Here is a 12,763-nt window from a genome sequence, read left to right as displayed (position 1 = left end):
ATCACTTTTTGACATAAGTGATCTGTTGAAATAGCTTCCAAATAAAAAAATAGAAAAGGAAGACAAAATGTCTGAAACCAGTCATTTTACCTAATTTACTATTTATTATCCAGAATTAATATTTCGTAAACCAATCACTTTTTGACATAAGTGATCTGTTGAAATAGCTTCCAAATAAAAAAATAGAAAAGGAAGACAAAATGTCTGAAACCAGTCATTTTACCTAATTTACTATTTATTATCCAGAATTAATATTTCGTAAACCAATCACTTTTTGACATAAGTGATCTGTTGAAACACCTTTCATATAAAAATTAAAAGAGGAAGACAAAATGTCTGAAACCAGTCATTTTACCTAATTTACAATTTATTATCCAGAATTAATATTTCGTAAACCAATCACTTTTTGACATAAGTGATCTGTTGAAATAGCTTCCAAATAAAAAAAATAGAAAAGGAAGACAAAATGTCTGAAACCAGTCATTTTATCTAATTTACTATTTATTATCCAGAACTAATATCTCTTAAACCAATCACTTTTTGACATAAGTGGTCTATTGAAATAACTTCATAAACAAATAATTTGCAAAGAAATTCAAGTAATATGGTTGCTTCACTCATGCTATATACTTCACTTTCTTCTATAACTAAAAGAAGTTGTAACCAAATTGTAACCAAAAATAAAAAGCAAAAGACAAAATGTCTGAAATCAGTCATTCTGATTAATTTACATCCACTAGTGTCAGATTTTCAATGTTTTTCCCGATTGTAAAACTAATAAGTTTCTCAATTATAGTACTCATTAGCCTAGTGTTCGCTAAATTGTCCAAACATAGCAAACGTTTTGATGTATAGCAAACTTGGCACAGTCCCGACAATAAGACTGTAAAATTAAAGCACGCAAAGTGTTCAGGGAACTTTGGATATTTAGGCCGTGTACGTCAGTGCATGTTTTGCAATGCTATTTCGCGTTAGAATCCTACTTTACTAGGTCCCTTGCCTATCCTATGCTCCTTGTTTGTTAGTTCTCTTAGCTCTTTGTGCATACACGTGCATGCATACGTGAACGTGAAAACCGGTAACCGTAAACAAGCCGTTTACCATTGGATTTCGTGACAGCTATGCCAGTGGTTCCTGTGTTGCCTTCCAATTTGGTGCAAATTTAACATTCGTTCTACGTAAATTTGACTAACGATAAGTAACAGGGACGATTCCAAAACGAGGATGCTAAGAGTTATGGTTGGATCGATTCGCTATAGTGAGTCACAGAAGTAGTCCATTTCAAACGATTTCTATTCGCTTATTGCAATTTTACTGTCATTTTTGTCATTTTTGTCAGCGAGAGTGTGAACTATGTTGGATAAAGTCAAATTTCAAGACATATTAGATTCGTAAGTATTTTGATATTTTGAAATTTTGCCGATGTTCAGCCGAGTTTTTCAAAATGTCAGAATCTTGGAAAGAAATTGGAAATATTATACAATTTCGAGTTTTGAGCTTTGAGAATTTGCGTTTCGAGAAATTTTGTATTCTTCTCTGAATTTTTTCCATTTTTATTTATTTAATATAACTTCGTGATAATATTACAGTAATTAATGGCGATTAACGTTAATTATTAATATTTATTTATTAACATTAACATATTAACATGTTAATTTATTTATAATTGTTAATATCTATTTTTAATAATATTTATATGGATATATTGAGTAGTTTGTTACTTTGGGTAAATTTGAGGGTAATATTTTACCCCTATAATATTCTCTATGTTACTAGAAGCTTATTTTAATGAGTTAGGAAGATTTATTTACTTTTGAGCGTTTTCATATTCTTTATAAAGAGAAAATAAGTGTTTAATAATTAAGGGAAGCTGATACTTATTATAGTAACGTGGTGATGTATTATTAAAAAATTATTCGTAAATATCTGTGTGGTTGATCTGGGTCCTGTTGAGGACAATTTGATTAGGATGATTAGGATGACAGTAATTCAAGATTCATCTACTTCTAGATTATAATTACCTAGGTTTGGTTTTTCTTTTTATAAATATCAAAGATTTATCGTGCATGTGAATTTATTAGTAAGAAGCTTTTGTTGTTTGTGACGATTTTTTTTGTTTTTAAATTAAGAAACGTTGAACATTGTATTGCACAAAATTTTTTGTGTATCCTTTTAATTTGTTACAATGTGTTATAAGTGATATTTGATTATATGTACGAATTAATATATTATATAGAATTTCAAAATTAATGTAGTTACAAATTTAGAATAGTTAATATCGTTTAATAAAATATATCGCAATAAAACGAAAAAATGCATTAAAAAAGTGAATACACAAACATGTATTTGATTAAAAGAAGTTTAATTTCAGTTTCATACAACGCTTTCACTTTTGGGAAAGTTTCATCCATCATATAGTACGTTACTCGAAACTATCTAACTCTACTCTCCACACACTTTTCTATTTCCAACAGTTTCGAAACTATAGTTAGACCAAATTATATATATATATAGATATCATATGATAAATAGCTTGGAAGTTCACCTTTGTCGACAAGTAATATTAAAATATTTCAATATACTATTTTATGTAGTTCCATATCGTGCAACAATCATTTTTTAATACTTCAAAATAACAAAACTTACTATATTACTACAAATAAGAGCAAACTATTTACCGATCATAATTATTTCAATATTCCATTCTTTAATTTAATTTTAATCCAATCTTATTTTTCCTAAAAATGTAAAAGAGTTAACTAATATAATATTAAAATTAAAACAATATTGCTAAATATTAAAATATAAAATTTTAATACCATCAAAATTAATTATTTTTTAATATTGATATTAAAATAAATTATTCTTTAATTGTGATATTAATATTAAAAAGTAATTAATCTTTGTATTATAATTGTAATCATAATATCCCAAATTTTTCTTAGTGTCAATGCCTTATGTTAAATAATGAATTTAAACAATTGTTCGTTTATATCAAATATTATTCCCATCGATAAGAAAATTCGATAAGAAGAAGGATGGCAGTAGCATTGTTCTTCGCGTTTATCATTGTGTGCAGTCTCCTTTCTCGGTTGAAAAGGAAAAAGAAAAAGTAGTTGAAACCTCGAGTACGTTTTAAGATGGAGGATAACAGGAGCTTGTTTCTGGTAAATCGAAGGTATGGGATGTTCGCACAAATTGTCTCGGTGAAACGAATCGCGTCGTCTTTTATTCGACGTAGGAAAAAGGTAACATAGAAAGGGGTATGAGTACATCATCGCAGACATTGTCATTCGCGGCTAACAATGTGACAGTCGCTAAAAAGAAAGGCTTTTTCTTGCATCATTGAAGTCGACTGGGTGCTTTACGAGCACTCGTTTTCCTTCGTCAAAGTGAACGAACAAGCTTGTCAAAACCTGTGGAAACTTTCCATCTATTGTTACGTTCTGCAACGAAAGATCATCGAGTAGCTCTTCCATTTCCCAGCTGTCGTAATATGCTGGCGTTTCAATTGAACAAATTAATTGTCAGGTATATGGGTTAAGTTGCTCGATGCAACTCTGTAAAATGGGAAGAAACGGAATCTTCCGTAATGCGACTGGTATTGTTTACGTCTCTCGCAGTATTCTGCAGGTGAAATTGATGAGACTCGGAGTCTTTCGTAACATGATTGCTATCGTTTATATTTTTTATAGCAGTCTGCAAATGGAATTGGTAAAAATTGCGATCATTTGTAACAGGACTGGTAGGGACTGGAATTATATTATGTATGGTGTTATTTTTATCTTTTGTAGCATTTTGCAAACGAAATAAATAAATAAAAATTGGAATCATTTGAAATATGATTGCTATCGTTTATATCTTTTATAGCAGTCTGCAAATGGAATTGCTAAGAATTGAGAGCTTTTGTAACACGACTGGTAGGGATTGGAATTATATTGTATGTATGGTGTCATTTGCATCTTTTGTAGTATTTTGCAAGCGAAATAAATAAATAAAAATTGGAATCTTTTGTAACATAATTGCTATTGTTTATATTTTTTATGTAGTCTGCAAATGGAATTGCTAAGAATTGAGAGCTTTTGTAATACGATTGGTAGGGATTGGGATTATGTTGTATGTTTGGTGTCATTTGCATCTTTTGTAGTGTTTTACAAATAAAATAAATAAATAAAAATTGGAATCTTTTGAAATATGATTGCTATCGTTTATATTTTTTATAGTAGTCTGCAAATGAAATTGGTAAGAATTGAAATGTTTTGTAATAGGATTGGTAGAAATTGGAATTCTATTATATGTTTAATGTCATTTTCATCCTTTATAATATTTTGCACACAGAATAGGGAAGATTTGAAATTTTTTGTGATAAAATTCCTAAGAATCCGAGTTTTTTGTAAAATATGTTCAATGATATTAATTCATTCATTCATTCATACTTAAAATTCAATATCTAAAATACTTTTAAATATTGTATTATAAAACTCATACTAACTAAAATTTAAAAATTTTATAATACTCATCAAACAGAATATTAAGCATTTAATTAGTTTGAAAATATTAAGCTATTTTCTAAAACTTCATCTTTAATTCATTATCACGATAATAACTATCGTGACTACTTTAAAAGTTATTTTTAAAATTTACAATATATATTTTATACAATACTATTTTATTAAACGAACATATCAGTAGAATATAGTTATTTGTTGTTTCAAATTTATATAAAGAATCAACTATTATTTGTTATATAAATCTTCCACAATTACTTTTACATGAAAAAGTCTTAGTAATATCCTATTACGGTATCATTTCAATTTAACTATGGTCAGAGTGTAAAGCTAATATGTATGTTAAAATGTCTATCTACCTCCCTTCCTAATTTTAACGCTGAGCTTAACAATTTATTTTTCCTTTCAAAAGATGAACGAATGATAAAGGGAAACTTATACGTATAGTAATTTCACAATTTCTCTTTTACAATATTTCCATATACATCTCAGACTGCGCAGCTGGTGCATTGCCAGATGGTCTTTGGAACGAATATGCTTTCGTTGTTCATAGAGCATGGCACAGCCGTAATGTCATATTGAGAAAATTACAGGAGTACTATATATAAAAGCTGACAAAACGTCGAATTATGTCCTACATATTCTAACATTTTCTAATATGATAGTGAATTTCGAGACAGTATGTTACTTCAGATTGTTCGAAAGTCTCATGGTAATGCAGTTTTATTTTAAACTTTGACATTTATGGCTTGTTGTAAAATTTTTTTAACTTAATTTATCACGATGCATTTAAAAATTATTTTTCCTTTAGATTCGTAAAGTCAATATTAAATTATGTTAAATGTTAAACAAAATATTTATTTAAAATGCATTTATTTTCTTACAAATTTTTGTATTTGTTGTATATAATATTTTATATTCGAATGTTTCTATATTTTATATTCGAACTTTTTTAAATGAGCAGGATGTATAATATTTTATGAGAATAATGGAACAAGCTCATCATATTTTTATTTCTGATTACCATACATGTAATATTTCAAGCTCCTGTTTGTCATGTATCTTAATTAAAAAGGCCTTCTTGTTTTTATACTTTATATTAATATACAATTAAATGTAAAATTATAACTTGAGGTGTACAATAAATTGGAATTAAACATGTGATACTGTGATAAAAATAAGAAATTTAAGTAAATTTATATTCCCACAGATTTGATTTTCCCTCGAAAAAATATAAGATTTTTATAGCACTACAATTATGAATAAACGTTTACTTTATTATAATAATAAGTTTTATTTAATTTTATCATATTTAATATTAGTCTCAGTATGTTTAACGTATATTTATATACAATACTGATTTGTTATAATTTAATAATTAATACTCATATTTATATATAATATAAAATTATCAATTTCAGTTATTTACTTTAATAATACTATAATAATAGTAATATTAGTATTACTAATAATAGTAATAATGTACTATAACACTATGATATTTATTATAGTACTGGTATCCCATAATTAGTTTCACTTACTTTAGTATTAGCTTATTATAATAGTCATAGTAATTTAAAATACAGATTAAAACACAGAAACCAGAAAAACGAACCAATTAAAAATGTCAATCATATGTAATGTTGTTATTCGTGAATTTTCTTAATTATTAAGTTTCATATATACTCGTTTATTTCTTACATGAATAAAAGTAGGAAAAAATTCTTACCTGGAACATTCGATCCACCTTCTCACGTACGCCCTCGTGGTCCAAAGTAGGATCAGCAAATTTTCCCATCAGTTCGTATACAGCTGTCACGATGTCCGTCATCTCTTCCCTCGTGATGCAACCGTCGCCGTTGATGTCGTAAAGGGAGAATGTCCAGCGCAATTTCTCGTCGATGGAACCACGAGACAGTATACTGAGACCAGTAACGAAGTCCTGCAACATCGAAATAAGATTGGTTTTTTCGATACCACAAGCGTTCACAAGAAAATGGAACAGCTGATATTTTATAAGCTTGATATTTTTATTATTTATATATTATAAATTTATTCGCTTTTAACCTTGAAAGATTATTATTATTTACTATTACATGCTATTATACGTCGAATTATTATTATTATGAAAAGATGGAAAGAAAATAAATATAAATAGATGCGATACTGAGATATTTAGATGAAAATTTCTGTCACAAGCTTTGGGGATGATTTTTATAAATATTTAATATATTCGTTAAAAATTTTAAATTTTTCATGTTAGGAGATCTAATTATTATCCTATATTTACATCGTAAAATGCATTTATGCATTTATGCTGCACACTGTCTTCGTACATACTCTATTTCTATTATCTAACATGTAGAAGAATCGATGAAGAATTGATAGTATCCTCTAAGATAGCATTGCCTCTTAAATTATTCTTCTTTTCTATAAATTGAAAATTAATTTATTCTTCTGCTTTTTAGCGTTGCAATTTTGGTATTTTATATTTTGTTAACGTTGTTTCAAACTGCTTGGTGTTTAAAGAAATGAATACAATATAGAAAGAAGTCTGAAGAGCTGGATTTAATTTTAATGTAAGATTTAATGTAAGAAGATACTGTCCGAAAACTTTATATCTTCTAATAATTCTGAAGTTTCAGAAAATTTTCAAAGTTTCGAAAATTCTAAAACATCTGAAATTTTTTAAATTCCCGAGAAGTTCTGGAACATTGAAAAATTGTAGAACTTTTAAAAATTTTGAAACTACCATTTTGTTACGATATTTCAGTGACAATGAACCTTATGAGCCCGGTGTGTCAAATTTTTAAGGAATCTTCTAATCTTCTAATTTTCACATCCAAAAATATTCATAATTTTGTGCTATCTGTAGGTTTATTAAAAAGATGAGATATATTTTTAATATATTTATTCATTGAAAAAGTAAAAGATAAATAATTCTGATTTGACATGTGTGTCATTGGTTCGCCATTACTGCGATATTTTGTAATAAAGCTTCGTCTCTTTCTATCTTTATTTCTTTAACGAATAATATAACTTATACGGCTGTTTATGCGTTGATATAATAAAGGAGCGATGTCTGTAAGAAAGGGATGGGTGGGACAAGTATGCATGGGATGCCAATCACAAACAACTACCTCAGACAGATTGGGTCATTTAAGAATCCCATAAACTTTTCTACATTCTTTAATAAATTCAGCCCAAATAGTAGCTCTAATTGGACAATCAGCATTCATTTCTTTATCTGGCAGACGACAAATATGCAAAGATACGCCTTTACAACGCAATTATAAAAGTTAATAAATTAAACACAGAAATTAAGCGATTTGTTAATTTTTCTCCAAGTGAACAGGAGAGTGCATAGGAAATGAAAAAAAATTGCAACCAAACGCCAGAAACATTGTTGTGCCCATGCAAGTGTGTCTGCATCATGCAAAAAAATATGTCTTAGTATTAACATAACCTTCAGTTGTAATTAAATAGTATTAGTTATGAGCCATTATTTGTTCACCTTATATTAGTGATAGTAGAGCTTGGTTGTGAAAAAAAAATATTCTGTTGAAATAAACAGGCACATGCAACAGCAGAAAAATATTGGACTCATGCAATATCACCAGCATAGAGCCATGAGATGTCAAGAATATATCTCAGAGCTTGAAAAATTTGAGGCAATGGTAGAAATATGTTATAATAACTCTATTGGATTCTATGTTGGCTAACCAAATGCCATATAAGATAATAATCTTTGATGGTCAAATATAGGTTCACAAATGGAGATGGCTTAGGTAGATAAAAAGGAATAAAATTAATTTAGGTGATGGCCTCTTGTAACAACCAGATATAGAGAACACAGTGAGATTGAAAGGTATGTTGTATTCCTCATCTAAATAAATATTCATATCAGTGGTCAAAGTCAATGATCACTGCTAATGTGTTAAGTTTCAGAATGATGGAACTGAGGTATATAAGAGAGGCAGGTTCGAGTAAAGCAGTGAGAAGAGGATACAGATATTATGTTGAATCAAGAAGCAGGAAAGGGGCAGCATATATATCAATAGAGAAGGATGCGTGACTTGGACATGCAAATATAAGGATCATTGTAGAGATGAAGGCAGAATACTTGGTAATAGTTATGAAAGGTAAAAATAAATTGAATATATAGCTGAATGTTGCTAAATGATAAATGTAGAAAATTAAATCTAAGCTCTGATATAGAGAAATGTTGGTGACCCGCACTAATGTGTTATATTTCAGAACGGTGGAGCTGAGGTATATAATAAAAAGAGAGTGGTTCAAATGATAGCAGTGAGAAGAGGATACAGATATTATGTCAAATGAAGAAACAGGAAAGGGGCAGCATATATATCAACATAGAAGGATGCGTGGCTTGGACATGCAAATATAAGGATCATTGTAGAGATGAAGGCAGAATGCTTGGTAATAGTTATAAAAATTAAAGATAAATTGAATATAGAGTGTAAATGTGGCATTAAGGCACAAATGTGTAGAAATATAAGGCGGTAAGAAATATGGAGAACCATTTAAAGTAAATAGAATATATGGAGAGACTACATTTAAAAATAAAATGAATTACTTTTTTATTCAAAAATAATTATTGGATATATGTGTTTTAGGACGACTTTCGCATAAGATTACGTTCCTGTGGACGAGGTTTAATTGTTATGGCTAATGCTGCAGAAGATGACAATGGTTCCCTCTTCTTTATTCTTAGTTCTACACCAGATTTGCAGAATAAGCATACAATTTCTGGTAGAGCTACTGGAGAATCTATATATAGTATACTTAAACTCGAAGAAGCACTTGTAAATGAGGTAAATTTAATGTTTACAAGAAAATATATCAATAATTGATATAAATATAATATTTCCCCTTTTGCTGTAGAATGATAGACCACTTTATCCTCCAAGATTGATAAAAACTATAATATTGAACAATCCATTTTCTCATATTATACCAAGAATAACAGTACAAAGAAGTGAAGAAGTAAAGGACAGTTCAAAAACAGCAGCAGTAAAGTAAAAATCATATATGTCTGCAGAATTTAGTCCTGATAGTATTGTTCTTTGCAGCGAAAAATTGTGTTACAGAGATTTGAATCTTTTATCATTTGGTGGAGAAGCAAAGGAAGATGAAGAAGAATCTGTGATATTAAATAAAAAGTTTACTGGTAAGGGCAAATCAGCTCATGATCATTTAACTGATCCAAAATTAAGCTCGCAAACAGCTGTTGAACCATCTGGACTTGCAAATAAAAAAAGGAAGGAAGGCCGCAGTAGCGATTGGGAAAGTGACGCCGAAGTAAGAACTCAAGAAGAATTAGAAGTTGTAAAGAAAGAGAAAGTGTTAGTTTATTGTTTACATTATAACTATGTTATAGAAAGTAGGAATTTTTATTGACTGTCTCTTATATTTATATTTTCAGAGTAATGAAGAAAAGGATAAAAAATACATTGAGAGATACAAAAAAGGAACCGAGGAATGTACAAAATTATAAAATAGGTGATGCTGAAGATGATAAGAATATAAAGGAAAATGAATAGGAAATAAAAAACTCCATATTAGTGTAGCACAGGAGAAGGCCGAGAAGATGCACGATAAGAGATATCAAGAATTATTAGGATAACTCATGCATTTGAATAGAATCATTTATCACATGTTTATAAGTATTGTACATATATATATGGTCATTATAATGATAATTATTACGTGATATGTATTACGAAACATCTTTTTCTCGTAACGGCCCGTGATACGGACAACTACTCAGATTCTAATGTCTATATGTTATTGTATATTATATTGTTAACAATTAACGTGTATATGTGAAACTTTCAAAGTGAATAGAAAGTACCTAAGCATATAACCATTGTAGTTTCATTTCCTTTTTACCAAGAAAAAAGTCATTCATCTTCATCTGTGACTTTATGTTCGTCTATAATAAATTCATTAACTTTTATAATTACAACCAAAAAGCAAAACGAGCTTTCTAATATAATTCTGGATATGAATCCGTTATTATTTAAATTGTTATTGGTAATTATTGCATACATTGTTTTTATCATTGATATTTATAAATATAAAAAACATCATTTGATATTTTACATCGATACTTTAGCACACAGATATTTCAAAGCAAAGCAACTTCCCGCGAAAATGAGGGATAGCTTCGTCCAATCGCAGAACACTTCTAGTCGACGTGTCCAACGTGTCGGTAGCACATGATGCAGTAATATTTACACGCCTTACAGTGAAACTTTCGGTCCCTGAACAAAATGTTTCGTGAAGTAGTGTTATTATTGATCAGTCTTTTAAATACAGCAGCTGACGAAAGAAATATTCAAGAAATATAATCTGCAGTATTAGTTATTATTTCGGAACATTCAACACATATGCAACATCGTCGTGATATATACGAACGGATCATAACATACGTTTAACACATTGGGAGAACTTTGCCAAGAACAGGATAAATAAACGTTAACATTCGTTCGGTGGTAACATACCACATATGGAGAAAAGTGAAGGTGCAAATGTGAAATAAAGTGACGGAAGAACAAATGCCTCTGAAATCGTGTTACACAGTTTACTTTTTTCACAAATACTTCGGAAATAAGGCTTTACGAATAGATTTTTTCAATATAGCAACGTTAACTAGGCTTTTCTTTATCTCGTGTGCCGATCTTTCTACGATTTCAACCAGGAGTGACCGATATTTAGTGACGAAAGAGTCTGCGGCAAATCAGATAGTGCTCCGCAATTTACTATTTTGGCTTTATTCTCCGAAATTAGGCTTCTGGATTAGGTTTGTTCTACATATCCGCGTACAGTGAATTTTTCTTTAACGGAATTGATTACTTTTTTTCGGTTTCAGGCGTACGTTTTCGCAAAATAGTGCCGAATGTGTCAGTGGGGGGAAAAGTCGTGCTGCGCAATTTACTTTTTTGGCTTCTTTTTCCAAAATTAGGCTTTTGACTCCGGTTTGTTTTACATATCCGCGTAGAGTGAATTTTTCCTTAACGGGATTGATTACTTTTTTTCGGTTTCGGGCGTGCGTTTTTGCAAAATAGTGCCGAATGTGTCAGTGGGGGGAGAAGTCGTGCTGCGCAATTTAATTTTTTGGCTTCTTTTTCCGAAATTAGGCTTTTGACTCCGGTTTTTCTTACTTATTCGCGTAGAGTGAATTTTTCTCTAACGGGATTGATTACTTTTTTTCGGTTTCGGGCGTGCGTTTTTGCAAAATAGTGCCGAATGTGTCAGTGGGGTGGAAGTCGTGCTGCGCAGTTTACTTTTTTGGCTTCTTTTTACGAAATTAGGCTTTTGACTCCGGTTTTTTTTACTTATCCGCGTAGAGTGAATTTTTCATTAACGGGTTTGATTCCTTTTTTTTGGTTTCGGGCGTGCGTTTTCCAAAAATAGTGCCGAATGTGTCAGTGGGGTGGAAGTCGTGCTGCGCAGTTTACTTTTTTGGCTTCCTTTTACGAAATTAGGCTTTTGACTCCGGTTTTTCTTACTTATCCGCGTAGAGTGAATTTTTCTTTAACGGGATTGATTACTTTTTTTCGGTTTCGGGCGTGCGTTTTCGCAAAATAGTGCAGAATGTGTCAGTGGGGTGGAAGTCGTCCTGCGCAGTTTACTTTTTTGGCTTCTTTTTCCGAACCTAGGCATTTGACTCCGGTTTTTTTCACTTATCCGCGTAGAGTGAATTTTTCTTTAACGGGTTTGATTGCTTTTTCTCGGTTTCGGGCGTGCGTTTTCACAAAATAGTGCCGAATGTGTCAGTGGGGTGGAAGTCGTGCTGCGCAGTTTACTTTTTTGGCTTCTTTTTCCGAAATTAGGCTTTTGACGTCGGTCTTTTTTATTTATCCGCGTAGAGTGAATTTTTCTCTAACTGGATTGATTACTTTCTGTCGGTTTCGGGCGTGCGTTTTCGAAGAATAGTGCCGAAAATATCAGTGGGAGAGAGCTCGTGCTCCGCAATTTTCCTTTTTGGCTTCTATTTTCGAAATTAGGCTTTTGGATTATGTTTGTTCGGTATAGGAGCGTAGAGTAGGTTCAAGACAATATTCTTTTTAAATAAACAGGCATGTATAACAGTGGAAAAATATTGGAATCGTGGGAATATCTACACCAGTGTAGAATTGTTAAATGCTAAAAATTATATCTCAGAGCTTGATAAATTTGAGGCAATGGTAGAAATATGTTATAATAGCTCTATTGGATTCTATGTTGGC

At 30.5% G+C, this 12,763-nt stretch overlaps 1 protein-coding gene across 1 annotated transcript in view; it reads right to left on the bottom strand.

Annotated features, from left to right (window-relative positions):
• Positions 1-6,237: 6,237 nt before the first annotated feature.
• The window catches only part of LOC108551430 (uncharacterized), a gene marked incomplete at both ends in the record, with an annotated part of 90,284 nt that continues 83,758 nt past the window's right edge, over positions 6,238-12,763 (bottom strand). Inside the window, one exon of the mRNA XM_017905602.1 lies at positions 6,238-6,450. Within this exon, the coding sequence (XP_017761091.1) occupies positions 6,238-6,450 (213 nt within the window). The remainder of the gene's footprint in view (positions 6,451-12,763) is intronic.

The sequence above is a fragment of the Eufriesea mexicana genome, unplaced genomic scaffold (assembly GCF_001483705.2).
Source record: "Eufriesea mexicana isolate 0111107269 unplaced genomic scaffold, ASM148370v2 scaffold4100, whole genome shotgun sequence".
Classification (NCBI taxonomy): Eukaryota; Metazoa; Arthropoda; class Insecta; order Hymenoptera; family Apidae; genus Eufriesea; species Eufriesea mexicana.
The sequence above is the reverse complement of the archived record's forward strand: the minus strand, read 5'-3'. Positions and strand labels throughout refer to the sequence as shown.